General features: G+C 33.4%; 1 protein-coding gene across 4 annotated transcripts in view; it reads right to left on the reverse strand.

Annotated features, from left to right (window-relative positions):
• Positions 1 to 354: 354 nt before the first annotated feature.
• LOC113092826 (suppression of tumorigenicity 18 protein-like) overlaps positions 355 to 14,891 on the reverse strand; it is a 48,596-nt gene continuing 34,059 nt past the window's right edge. For 3 of the 4 annotated variants that reach the window (XM_026258587.1, XM_026258585.1, XM_026258586.1), the window contains 13 exons: positions 14,593 to 14,792; positions 13,686 to 13,882; positions 10,288 to 10,533; positions 8,719 to 8,831; positions 8,499 to 8,561; positions 8,290 to 8,358; positions 7,522 to 7,584; positions 7,056 to 7,136; positions 3,928 to 4,149; positions 2,914 to 3,002; positions 2,658 to 2,761; positions 2,431 to 2,574; positions 355 to 1,416 (listed from right to left, as the gene is read on the reverse strand). In XM_026258587.1, the coding sequence (XP_026114372.1) occupies positions 1,276 to 1,416; positions 2,431 to 2,574; positions 2,658 to 2,761; positions 2,914 to 3,002; positions 3,928 to 4,149; positions 7,056 to 7,136; positions 7,522 to 7,584; positions 8,290 to 8,358; positions 8,499 to 8,561; positions 8,719 to 8,831; positions 10,288 to 10,533; positions 13,686 to 13,882; positions 14,593 to 14,792 (1,732 nt within the window). In that variant the 3' untranslated portion in view covers positions 355 to 1,275. The remainder of the gene's footprint in view (positions 1,417 to 2,430; positions 2,575 to 2,657; positions 2,762 to 2,913; positions 3,003 to 3,927; positions 4,150 to 7,055; positions 7,137 to 7,521; positions 7,585 to 8,289; positions 8,359 to 8,498; positions 8,562 to 8,718; positions 8,832 to 10,287; positions 10,534 to 13,685; positions 13,883 to 14,592; positions 14,793 to 14,891) is intronic. The other variant, XM_026258588.1, reaches the window with a different exon arrangement.

The raw sequence follows: 14,891 nt of genomic DNA on the forward strand, positions 1-14,891 counted from the left end.
GTGTTAGAGAAAGCTTTAAAAGTGCTGTGACGAGGCTGTCTGTGATGGTAACACAGCAATAACAGCACTCAGATCCGCTGAGGTGACCTCGGCCGTGCATTTCAACACTAAATCAACTGGTACAGATCCAGTCATAATGGAAAGATTACTCTCTATTGCCGTTATTTTGCTGCAAATCATCAATTTTTATATTTTAGTGGCTCGAAGACATGAAGTGCTTTGAGAAAACATCATCCATAAACCTATTTGAGAGCCCACTGTTTGTCATACAGAAGAAGCCGAAGTTTGAGGAGATCAGTCTCACAGAAAATAATAAAAAATGTATTGTGCCTGATCTGTTTTTTTTTTGTTTTGTTTTTTACAAGAATATCATTACATACTTCAAATGGTGTATAAACAGTAGGTAAACAGAGTTTTCATTCGGAAAAAAATAAATATACTGCAGAATAAAATGAATCACCGTTCACGTAATACTGCTCTACCACAAAACATATCATAATCCATGTACTCATTTACATTTAGGCACATATATGCACACACAGATGTGCACACCAAAGGCAGTTCATATGAACAGAGACGGAAATCATTTTTCGTGTGTGCGTCTGGATGATTAGATTTTTGCTCACTGTACAGTCACTCCGTTTGGAGAGTTACTCACATAAAATGCTTTCCATTTGCTCACTTATTATAATTTATGCATGAAAATAAATGATGTCATTTGAGTGACATACATTAACCTTAATGCATTAACTTGGGGATGCACATGGCTCTGATACCAGCTGAGACCAATACCAGCTGCTCACCAACAGGTGGCGCAAGTGGTCTATTCTTACATTTGACATCAGTCATGAAGAAAAAGTCATCACAAACGACTAAAACTCCCAGTTATTGTACAACAAATGCAAAAATTAAATTTACAATTTGTAAGACTGGCCTTGCATTTTGGAGTTGCAGCAAAAATGATAGCAATAAATAAATAAATAAGATTACTGTGAGATAAATAGTACCGATGAATAAAGATAATATGTAGCACAACACACAAAATAACAATATGAAATAAAGTCAGGCAAACCATAGGAAATAAATAAGTGCAAATGTAGGTCAAATCTCACTGAAAGGAACATTGAGCTGTAAAAATGTGGCTGGTATTTTTCAGTGCAATGAATTTGTCACGGAATGATACTTTTTTTTTTTTTTTTGTCTAGACATATCTTGCACAGATGATAAAGCCAGCCCTCGGCGGACAATCAAATGCTTGTGAAGGAGAGTTTGGCCTTATACGTGAATGCCCTTGATGGCCTGTCTGATGCTGTCCAGTAAGGCTTTGCATTCTGGTGAATACTCATGCTCTGAATTATTGTACATATCCATCAACGTGCTCATATATGTTTCGAAGTTCTGTTCATTTATCGGACCCTGAAACACATGAAAGAACACGGCATTCATTAACTCTGAAATGCATGTTTCATAATGTCTTCAAAATACATTAACCCTTACAAACATGCACATAGCATAATCCCTATTGCTACAGTAGAATCAAATTAACTTAAATTATCCTACAAACAAGAAATTATCTTGTTTTAATGACATTAGTGGCTAATATCAAGTTACCATTAACTGTATTAATATGGTACTTTTCTTTAGAAAATACACTGTAAAATATAAACCGTTCAGTTGGTTCCTTAAAGGAAATATTTATATATGACAAAAATGACTTTTTTCAGTTTGATTTGGTTGTATTAAATAATCGTTTTAATATTAAATATTATTATTTTAGTTAATGCATTAACGTTACCAATGAGCATTTGTTACAGTATTCATCGAGTTTTGTTAAAGCCATAATTTTGTTTAATTTTGTGAATTTTTAAATTAACATTAGATTAGATTATTAACTGCTTTAGAAATATTTGTTTTTATTGATAGTTCATGGTAATTTATGTAGTTAACTGATATTAACACAGGGTTTTTGCATTTCAACCACAAATTAAAGACTTATGAAGTCAATTATATGTTCGACGCACTGCACTAAATAATAATAATAAAAAAATACATACATAATGTTGTGCTACGTTTACTTGTAATGCAATGTGAAGACAGCTGAAGTCTTGTTTTCTGAGAAATTGAACACATTTAAGTGATTGTATGCTTTAAACAATACAAAATATCTCTCAATATGGTACGAAAACTATCATTTTCTTTACTTCGTCTTAAAATATCTTTAAAAAGTCTTAAATTGGCCTTCATAAAACGAAACCTTAAAAGTAGAGTATTACTATTACCCTATTTATGAAGTATTATGTTCCTTGAAAACCTGCTTTAGTTTTTACAGTGTAGTCTGTTGCCATAATAAAACTGTGTAAGGGATTAAAACTGTAATAATATTTGTTGACAGAGTTCAGGTTATGTTTTATGTGTAGATATCCGTCTCACCATTTGCGGCAGCTGGATATCTGTGAGACTGCTGATAAGAGCTTGACTGAGACGTGCTAACTCCTTCAACAGACTGTCGTTGTGCTGCTCGATTATTTTATTCTCCTCCTCAATAGTCTTCAGGTTGCACTCCATAGATGAAATCTGTTTGAAAACAGGACAAAACAAGCTCTTTAGCTCTGAAACTACATTACCCATAATGCTCAGCTCACGAGAAAGTCATTTACCTGAGTCTGGAGCTGCATCATATCTGCTTCTATCTTCAGATTGGATTCATTTAGCTCCTTTATTTCGTGATCCAAGTGCTGCATGTCTTCATTGTTTTCAATACCTGACGGACAGAAGACAAACCAGACGATGATAATCTCAACGACATTACATGAGAAGCTGCAGCGGCTTCTGAGGCTCTTTTTTTTTATTGCACACTACAATTATAATATAAGCGGGTCAAACATTAAGCATTTAAGCACTTAAAATACTCACCGCTACTAGTTTGGAGTTTGATGGTCATCATGTCTTCATCAGAGAGTTTCTTCTTGATACTCTGAGCGTTTAGTGGACATCCTGACAAACTACGAAGAGACAAAACACAAAATCTACAGTCAGTACTAGCAATTTTTGGTTTTACTACACAAATTATAATCTAGTTTCAGAAATCATGAGTATAATATATGACCATATTTATGACCAATTGATATACATATATATATATATATATATATATCTGTGTGTGTGTGTGTGTGTGCGTGTGTGTGTGTGTGAGAGTGTGTATACATATATATATACATACATACATCACATGAATCTTATCTCTGAAATCAAACTGTATATATTCGTGCATTTAAATCTTTATTTTGTATACACAAAATAATAAGCAACATAATTATCCAGATATGCTAGCTCAACTGGAAATAAAATATAGTTTTGGAAATTTATAATAATAACATAGTTCTGTAATATGCATTATATATATATATATATATATATACACACATATATATTATGTGTTTTTATATATAATTATTGAACAAAATTCATATTTTAGATCATAACTACTGTTATCTTAAAGTCTTATCTGAAGTCAACCTGTATATATGTGTATATTTAATATTTGTTCTGTATATTTATGTTAACATCTTTATATTTTATTATATATAGTATTATTATATTATTTATGCATTGCATTTAGCAGACGCTTTTATCCAAAGCGACTTACAGTACATTCAGGCAATCAATTTTTACATATCATGTGTTCCCGGGGAATCGAACCCACAACCTTGCGCTTGTTAACGCAGTGCTCTACCAATTGAGCTACAGGAACACTATATTTAATATACATTATATATAACAATATAATTAATTAACTTAATATATATTTCAATATAATGTACTAAGTACTAAACAACCCTGATAACGGCTCAGAAAGTTGAGAATGAATGTGTTGACATCATACAGTATCTAGGTGTTATAGTTGAGGTGATGGTATAGTTTCCTCACCTCCTGTGTGTGATAAAGACGTTGTTGGCGTGACCCAGGCCGTTGCAGCCGGGCAGAGGACACTGCGGGAGCTCCTGTTTACACAGCTTCCAGGAGAAGGACGATCCGTTCACCGAGCTCTCCTTCTGCCGCTTGGTGGCCATGGGGCAACTTCCTGCGCTGCGATGAGACGTGTATTTACCCGAAACGTGGCCCTGACTGTCACAACCTGCCACTGGGCACCTGGTGCACGAGAAAGGAAATACATCTTTTTATTTTATATATATGATTTGTAACATTCACAACAGGACAGTGTACACTGATTTCACTAACAATTTATGTGCAACCTGGAAAAGATATTTTTACTTTCCATGAATATTGTACATCAATTAAGACCTTTTTTTCTTATTCATTTTATGCTAAATTTAGATAAATTTATAAATATAAAGCAATTAGGCTTTTAGCACTTTTGACTTTTATAAAATCTGATAAAAACGTAAAATATTAGTTAACAGTTAAAGCAGCCACTAGTGAACTTTTTAGACTGAAGTTATGCAGTGACTCAGAATTCTGAAAGAACTATTAAAAGTGATAAAAAAAATCAGAAAATTCACTAAAACCTTATATGATTTTAATTAGAAATTGATATAATTATTATTATTATTAATTAGATTTTATATTTTCTGTTTTTATAATATTTTAGTTGTTTATATATATATATATATATATATATATATATATATATATATATATATATATATATATATATAACAAAATCACTAAAACCTATTATGATTTATTACAATTAAATATTACAAATTTTATATTTGAATTTTTTATATAATGTTAGTGATTTTATTGTGGGTTATGTATATATAAAATTGCATAAAAACTGTAATTACAATAATAATAAACACCTTATTATTGTATATCAGCGATGTTAAAACAATACTAGTCGGGGGGCACAAGGTCATAATCTGAATCACAAAGGTTGTTTGGTATTGATTTCTGGGTCACCATGCCAAAACCTACACAGATGTGACCCGACCCCTCAGCATGCTTAAATTAAACCCCATGCACAGCCTTCTTCTGTTGTCCCAAACTCAACAGAGTAACAGGGATTGTCAAAGATAATCCCTTATTTGAGTCTGAACTAGTTTCAGAGCTTACAGTATAAACACAAACCAGCCCGTATACATTCGCTCGATAATTTGATGACAAAAACATCCGACGGCCCAAAACCTGCCGCCTTGCCGTGTTTGTGATTTGGCATGTCCATAAACCCCCCCACCCCCAATTCGCTGAGATGGAAGACTTTTCAAATACCATTAAGAAGATTAATCCTGTGAAATGCTGATTAAAAATGTATTCAAAGCAGAAAAAAGGGCTGGAATAATTCTATCGGCACACGCGGACTTCAGTAAATAATTACAGGCGGGGAGGTTAACGTGCCACCGATGGAAAACATAAGCCCTACCAAGTTGAAGACTAGAGTGGTGAGGAGTAGGCCAATTTATTTTGCTGCTCACTTTCCCCCTAGGTCCGTAATGGAATGACATAAATTGCACATAATTGTTGTGCGTCCTCCACAGGGGGGGAAAAGCACATGATTTGGAGGTGGCTGACCCTTTCCGTGATAGCCCATATTGAAAGAGGTGAGAGGTTATCTGGGATAGTACAAATAGCTTGTCTGCAGGCCTGTGTTGGAAAGGTTGTTATGGCAGTTTTGGCTCTAATACACTGACTAAAACAAGACAACATTACGACTCCAACACTGGCCGTCACGTCCGGCTCCGGGAACGGCGTTTCTGACCGAGCGGACAACAGAGATGGAGCATATGGCTGACAATTTACAATAATCTAGTGATATTACAGATGCACTTTCAGTTTCTCTGGCTCTCTGGTTCTTCTTTAGTGTGTGTGGAGCCGCTAGGGACTAATTCCTAAGCTTTCGTCTTTGCATTAGTAATTAAAAATGAAATACTAGCCCAGATGCAGAAGTAGGAAAGCCCCGTCACTCTGGGTTTAGACTTCGGATTTGAGGCTGGAATCAATTCAATTAATTTTTCCCCCCTCCATAGTATTATGCTTTTAAAGAGCAAACTGCTGCATTAATTGTAATTAAATGAGATCTTACGGGAAAGAGGAAAGAGTTTTGAGCTCTCTTAATTAAATGGATGATATTTTGCAATGGTATTTTTCTAGGAAATGTAGTTCTGCAAACATGAACTACCCTTCTATTTTTATTAAAACAAAATTGATTTATATAAATAATTTTTAAATCTAGCTTTCTGGCATACAGTATTTCCTAAAACGACACTTGTGTCTCATTTACATGTGTTTTACTGTGGAAATAACTGATTTAAAGACTAGGTGTACACTTTGTTTTGATTACAAAATGCTGATGAATATGTACCGTATTCACTTTCTATTACTTTTGTGATCCTGGAGCACAAAAGCAGTCTTAAGTCGCTGGGGTATATTTGTAGCAATAGCCAAAAATACATTGTATCGATCAAAATTATGCATTTTTATTTTATGCAAATAATCATTAGGATATTCAGTAAAGATAATGTTCCATGAAGATATTTTGTTAATTTCCTACCGTAAATATATCAAAACGTAATTTTTGATTAGTAATATGCATGGCTAAGAATTCATTTGAACAACTTTAAAGCTAATATTTAGATTTTATGCACCCTCAGATTCCAGATTTTATTCCAGATCCATATTTTTACCCTTAATTGTACAAGAGAAAAAATTGTGGGATACAATGAATTAATGTTTTTAATTTGAAATAGTATAAAATATTATAACAGTTTTAGATATCTTAACAAATCACAATTTAATAGTAAAGATACAGACATTTGATATGCTCAAACCAAGCTATATTTCATGCTAGGTTAAGTGAATTTCAATTATTTTATAACAGTTATCTAATGGTTATCACAAAAAAGTGACTTGTGCATGTAATGCTTTAGAAAAAAAATCCAAGTGTGGCCTATTTATGGAAAGGGCATACTAGATTTCTATTGACTTTAAAAAACGAGATTTTGTGTAAAGCGTTGATGCATTTAAGTGTAAAGTAAAAGCTTTTTGTTCAATCTAAATAAAAAGATCTGCTTGTCATTGTTCTGGTGGTGTCTTACTTCATCTCTGGCTCTTCTTTGTCCTCTTTGCTTGGCGTGAGCTTCAAGCTTCCTTTCCTGGCACGAGGGCATCCTGACAGACTGGGGAGGAACATGACATATGTGACGACCCCTTCAGAAGTTCAAGCGTGCAGACGTGTGTGTGGGAAAGATACGGCCGCTGCGTTTACAAGCTTTGACACCTGCCGTGTTGCCATTGAACAGGGATCATTACCTCGACAGTGCCACAAAGTATTACTCTTTGGCGATTACCCGGTTTTAAAAGCAAATGATTTAACCCACTGAGTGCCTTTGTGTGGCCTGATGTCTAAAATCTGTCATAGTATAACATGTTGAAAATCAGATATCGTGTTAGAATGAAAAGCATGACCATTTATGCAGAAACGTCAAAAATAATCACTACATTTTTATCTTTCATTGAAGTCTAAGATTATTTAGTAGAGATTTCCTATTTAATGAAGCTTACCTCCTATGAGATGCATAGTTTCCGGTCACATGACCTGAGCCATCACAGCCAGGAGTTGGGCACCTTTAAAATAGATAGAGATTTATGTCAATGATACAAATCACTATGATAAATATTATATGGATAAGTAATTGATATGTGTGTGTGTGTGTGTGTGTGTGTGTGTGACCCTGGACCACAAAACCAGTCAAAAATGTAAAAAAAAAAAAAAAATCAATTATACATCATATAAAATCTGAATAAATAAGCTTTCCATTAATGTATGGTTTGTTAGGATCGGACAATATTTGGCTGAGATACAACTATTTGATAAATCTGGAATCCGAGGGTGCAAGAAAATCAAAATATTGAGAAAATGCATATTAGATTAATATTATAAATATTAATTATATTAGTTATATGTATGTGTACATAACTATTCATAACAAATTAATATAATAACAATAACAACACCAATAATAATAAATATTTGTAATTATAATACAATTTTAATAATAGTTATACTAATTCATTAAATATATATTTCACAATACAATTCATAATAAATGTATATAATAATAATAATAATAATAATAATAATAAAAATAATTACTCCAACAATGATACATATATTTATCAATTATATAATAGTTATTAGTTCTAATAATTCATAAAATGAATATATATATATATATATATATATATATATATATATATATAATTCTCAGTAACTATAAAAGCATTTATTATTTGTATTTAATTGAAACTTTAAATCAAGCTAATTCTTACTTGAGCTCTTGAGAATTAGCAGCCATTAGTGATTTCAGGGTCTTATCGGCCAATGGGCAACCGGATACACTACAAAAATGAAAAAAAATGTAAAATAAAAATACCGTAGACATAATGTGTATTATTTTTCATATTAATGTATATTTTATTAAGATTATTTTGCTGCTTGAAAAATAAAGAGAGTGCAAAATATGGGCTGGGCTTTTCACCTTCTATGTGACGCATAATTTCCTGTCACGTGACCACTACCATCACAACCTGGTGTCGGACAACTGCAAAGAGAAAAAGAGCAGATGCACGCAGCCTATGATTTCTTGATCTACTATACATGCTCTAACTAGTAACAGTGACTTTTGCATGCTAATGTGGGACCCAGAAACCCTGAAAGAGAATGAAGATATAAAAACAGCCGTCCATATAATGTTTTACCTCATCAGCTCTTTCTTGTTGTCTCTTATGAGCATCTTGTTTTTTGCACTTGCCATGTTTGCATCTCCGTTGTACGCTTTCTCCTCGAGGGATGCCTTATCCAACTGATCCATCTAAAAGACACGGGACAAAATGTCAAATCACTGTGCAATTTTCTAAGACATGTCACGATGGTCACATTAAAAAAAAAAGGCATTCTGTAACACACACAGACTAACAGTCTGTGAGAGGTTTGATGCTGCTCAAGTATACTTAGTAAAACATATATCCATTTAAACTCCAGTATAATCCCTCATAGTATTTATGATGAATGTAAAACCTTTGGATTTACTCTTTTTTTTAGTAAGGTAAGTATCTTTGAGCACCAGATGTCAGATGGAGAATCAGACAAACATACAGCTGTCTGGGTTTGTTCTTTGACGCCAAACAGAATGAAAAATGCTCGGCTTTTCAGGAACATTCTTCTGCAATTTCTTTTTAATTCTGCTTTCATGTCATAGCAGCACATCAGAAGAGACAGTGTGCCTAAAGCCATGAATACATAGAAAGTTAAGGGTTTTAAGTTAAATATGTGACCCATGGAGCACAAAAGCAGTCTTAAGTCGCTGGGGTTTATTTGTAGCAATAGCCCAAAAAACATTGTATGGGTCAAAAATGACAAAAATCATTAGGATATCATAAGTAAAGATCATGTTCCATGAAGATATTAAAGTAAATTTCCTACTTTAAATAAATCAAAACTTAAAATATGATATGCTTTGCTAAGAAAAGACAACTTAAAGGTGATTTTCTCAGGACTCAGATTTTTTTGCACCCTCAGATTCCACATTTTCAAATAGTTGCATCTCAGCCAAATATTGTCTGATCCTAATAAAGCATGCATCAATGGAACGATTATTTATTCATCTTTCAGATTATGTATAAATCTCAATTTCGAAAAATTGACACTTAAGACTGGTTTTGTGGTCCAGGGTCACATATGTTCTTAATGTAGCATACAACAAAGTCAAAGAGCATTTAAGACACTGAATTTGGTTTTCTCAGGACATTATTATAATTAGATGTTATTAATTTTCCACCCAATTCTATTCGTTTCATACAGTACCACTCAAGATTTAAAGACTTTAATACAGCAAGGATGCATTAAACAACATTTATAATATTTCAAAATGTATTATCTATTTATCAAAGAATCCTAAAAATTGTAAAATACACGACAGTTTCCACAAAAGCATTAAGCAGCTTTTTTCAACTGCTTCAACATCGATAATAATAAGTGTTTCTTGAGCACCAAATCAGCATATTAGAATGATTTCTGAAGGATCATGTGACTCTGAAGACTGGAGGAATGATGCTGGAAATTCAGCTTTGATCACAGAAATATATATATATTAAAATAGAAAGCAGTTATTTTAAATTGTAATAATATTTTATAATACCACTGTTTTTACTGTGTTTTTGAACAAATAAATGCAGCCTTGGTGAACATTAAAGACGTCTATCAAAAACATTAATAAATCTCATCCACCCATTCTTCTGCAGAAGCTGCATTAAGTGCCTCTCTCTCACCTCTTTGTCTTGTTGCACAGGTGTTTTGCTGTAGTTCAGCGGCGTGTCCCAGGCGTCCTGTTCGTAGAGGACATGGTAGACGGCCGGGGAGATCTGGAGACCCGCCGCTTTGGCTAGAGAAGGCTCAGGTGGGGTGAAAAGGGCATCTCCTAATGTCGGCATCACGGGAGAGTCCCTCGCCTTCTCTCTCTTCTTCTTCATACTTAAATCCAGCGTTCCATTCTCGTCTACTTCTATCAGCGAATCCTGAATGGAAAAGGAACATAAAAGCCTTGTTGATAACCAACCTTTGATAACCAGAGCACTTTTCCATAGAAAACAGTGGTTTGAACTTGTTTTCTGAGTCAAAACCTAGAGAATCTACACTGATATATTATAGTCAGGGTTAGACACTTGAACGAATCCCTAACTGTGAGTGTCAGAATTATGTGCATAACGTGTCTAACCTGATGTTTTACTCACATAAATGATACCTCAAAATGTGTACATTGTTAGCGTGGAGAGTTTTTTTTTTTTTTTTGCAGACAATAAAATGGATAAAAAAACCCAATCTCAAATAGAAGACAATATCAAAGGGACTTGGATGGAGTTAAAAAATTTGTTGTTTTTTTTTTAAAGAAATTAATACTATTATTCAGCAAGGGCATTAAATTGATAAAAAAAAAAGACTATTTTCAAATAAATGTTGTTCTTTTGAACATTTTATTCATCAAAGAATTCTGAAAAGAAAAATGAATCATGGTTTCTACTAAAGTTTTAAGGAGCACAACATTAATAAGAATAGATAGATCATATTATAATTATTTCTGAAGATCATGTGACACTGAAGACTGGAGGAATGATGCTGAAAATACAGCTTTGATCACAGGAATAAATTAAACAATTAAATGTATTCAAAAAGAAAAAAGTTATTTTCATTTATAATATTATTTAATAATATTACAGTTTTTTGTGTGTGTGTATTTTCATGCATTACGCACTAATGTTAAAAACATAAAAAAAAATCTTCCCAAACATGTTTTTCTTTTTTTACTGTGTATGAGTAAATTAAGTTCTTATTTTCTTATTTTCAGATGATTAATAATGTCAATTTTTATTAAATATATTTAGGTTTTCTAGTTAACGGACATCCATATGGTTATTTATTTATTCATTCATCTTCCTTCATTTTTTCCCCAGTGCCAGCTGGTTTCTAGCTGTCAGCCAAAATGGTTTTAGGACACAATCATTAATGCTGAGTTTAAAAGCTCTGCGTTGCTTAATATCATAACTTTTATCTCCAACAGATGTGCTGGTGTATGAATTTGTGTTACAGCGATACGTTTTATAGAACTCGTTAACTGCTTAAAAACGTGACGCACCAATTATTCCACACACATTTCGCACAGCAGCAAACAAAAGAGTGCTCTAATCACGATAATTCAGATTACAAACCAAATAATGCTCGTTCTCGAACCAGCTAGAACCGACCGAACGACCGACAGCGCACCTATCCAGTTCATCCCTGCGCACGATGTGAGTTTTTCTCATCTGATGACATTCTCTCCAGCCTCAGAAACCAGTGAGGTGACATCTTTCTCCCACACTTCTATGAAACACTGCAAGACGATACGCCGTATTCTTAGGGAAAAAAACAAGCGACTTGGCACAAACAGGGAAATCGAGATACTTAACATGCATAAAGACATTTCGACGCAGACATCAGCAGATGACAGATCGACTAACACTGTTTTATTCATTGGCTCAGTTTGTACAGTATACCTGCTCTCTGCCCACTGAGAGCTGGGACTACGAGCGATCTGTGTGGTGTGTGTAGGTGTGTGAAGCGTTTCATGCCATACTTCTGCCAGATTCTCTCAGTTTTACCTCGCCATGTCAAAGAGGAAGACCTGCTACGATTGAAGTTATCAAACTGTGTGATATATACCTAAATATTACTAAAATATAGTTGTTTTATTATGTTAACATATAAAAAGAGTTTACATTCTTCACATTAATTAAAATCATTTTTATGAGAGTTTTTATAAGAATTTCTATATTCAATTATTATTAATAAATAATGTTTATGTATTTTTTTTTTAGAAAATATGATATATTTTATTTAAATAATAATTTATGAATGAGCATTTATAAATAAATAAATAAATAAAGATTTGTATAGTTTTACAAAGAGATAAAGCCAGAAGACTTTTACATTTTATGTAATATTTAATATTTATAACTCAAGTTTATAGCACTTTTTCAACTTTTTTTTTCTGAGAGAAAACAAGAAAGAATACAGGAAATGTTGCAGGCCAGATTCGAACGTGCTTTGCCCAAAACCACTAGGCCATGACTCCAGCATGCTTTTTAAATATACTTTTGACTGTTTTAACCATTTTTATTAATATATGTGTATCAACAGTTTGTTTTTCTATTAAAAGGGGGCTGTATATTCAAAAATATATAATGTACAGCACATCAAATGTATCATACCAGATTGATCAAACAATATGTTATGTTTCTAATTATTACTAAAATACACAGCATTAGGATCCTGTATTGTTTTTTTTTTTTTTTATAATGTTTTCTTATAACTATGTTTTCTTACAGTTTCAGGAATGTGTATTTATGATTATAAAAGCTCACGTTTTTGGCATCATTCCACTTTTGTCTGAGAGAAAATAAGAATACAGGAAATGTCGTAAACTGGATTTAAACATGCTTTCCATGATTTTTCCATTTTATTTATTTATATATGCGTATCAACTGGTTGTTTTTCTATTAAGAACCAGGCTTGATAAAAGAAACAAAAAAACATTTTCACACTGCAACATACATAATCTGGCAGACTGTGTAGACTTTCCTTATTTAATTGAAATAAAGAGTGATGTCTATTAATCCACAACCAATTGATATAATCCAACTTCTCATAGATCGTCTGTTAGAGATCAACACCAAAGGATCTGTGCAAGCTTATCTAGGATAATATATTACTTAGCAAAATGTCTTCGACCATCTGCACTGAAAAAACTAAAAAAAAAACCTCTCTCTCTCTCTCTCTCTCCTGCAAACAAGAGAAAGACCCAACATTACCATCAGCACAAGCAGAAATCAAATGCACGGCCACATGTTTGACAAAAAGCCTTATAACTGTCATAGAGACAGAAGCTGTGATTGTATTCCTCCCAACTCTTTTTGATGTGATTACACAAATTCTCCTTTAAAGCTTTAGGGCCAGTGTGGAACCAGAAAAAAAAAAAGCTCCCACTCTCTTGTTGTTGTGCCACCAGAGGCAACACAGTTCTCCGTGCCAAAAAGTGTCTTTTGATGTTACTCCTCTTTTTCATACACAAATCACAGTTGTTTTTAGAATGACCACATTAAATACCTTTTTCTGAGTGCTCTAATTTGATTACCTTTGTGGCTGATGCCAGGGGCCGGCTGGGGGGCGGGGCCTCGCTGTTGCCTCGACAGCGGGTGGAAAGGTTGAGGATGGCTGCGGATGCCATGTTGGACTGGAGGGCGTTGCTTTGGGCTTTATGGCGACTGGGGCTGTTGTCTCCGGCCATGATCACATGACCTCCGGGACCCAGAAAACAGGGGAACTGAGCGGCTGGAAAGGGTAGGTACAGTTAATGCTCCGAAAAAGAGGAATCAAGGGAGAGTGATTGTGGATAGATAGACTGAAGAACTACTACCCCACATCAGTGAAGGTAGATTAAAAAAAAAAAAAAAAAAAAAAAAATATATATATATATATATATATATATATATATATATATTTTTTTTTTTTTTAATCTACCTTCACTGTATTCCATCAGTGATATATACACTGAACTTATACACTGAACTTTTTAAATCATAAAGAAAATGTAAAATAATATATCATATAATTATTAGTTATATTTGTATATTTTATTGATTATATATTTATATAAATGTAATAAATTACAAAAAACAAATTACATGTAAACAAAATTGATGCATAATATGATTTAGATGAATGTTATTAATATTAATTATATATTTATTCATTTAATGTATAACAATGTAAACATATAAATATGCTTATGAATTATGAATATAAATATGAATTAAGACATTATAGATAGATAGATAGATAGATAGATAGATAGATAGATAGATAGATAGATAGATAGATAGATAGATAGATAGATAGATAGATAGATAGATAGAAAGAAGCAGAGTGCTGAATGTACATGTACAGCTCTGAAGTCACACATGATGCCACTTTTTTAAAAATAGTAATGCCAGTGCATGCTGGGTAAATAACCTTTGATTTGAGACAAAACTGACACTCACTGTCAGGAAAGCGTGGAGGTTCGTGCCTCTGGTCGGATGCCATCTGAGCCTGCTTGCCAAAGACCTGAGCGTCAAAACTGGCGTAGTCGAAGTGGCCTTTAGTGTACCTGTCCATGTCTTTGGCCATGCTGGCCTGCAACGCTGCCATAGGATGAGCAAATCTGTACGTGAAGTCAAACTTCTTCATGTTTCCTAAAGGTCTGAATAGAAGAGAAGAAAAACATCAAGACTTCAGACTTCAGCTTCTTATTTTTTAGCATTACAAAACCAGCGTTCCTGTGGCTCAACTGGTAGAGCAC

The sequence above is a fragment of the Carassius auratus genome, unplaced genomic scaffold, assembly GCF_003368295.1.
Source record: "Carassius auratus strain Wakin unplaced genomic scaffold, ASM336829v1 scaf_tig00214714_1_2670353, whole genome shotgun sequence".
In the NCBI taxonomy this organism is placed as follows: domain Eukaryota; kingdom Metazoa; phylum Chordata; class Actinopteri; order Cypriniformes; family Cyprinidae; genus Carassius; species Carassius auratus.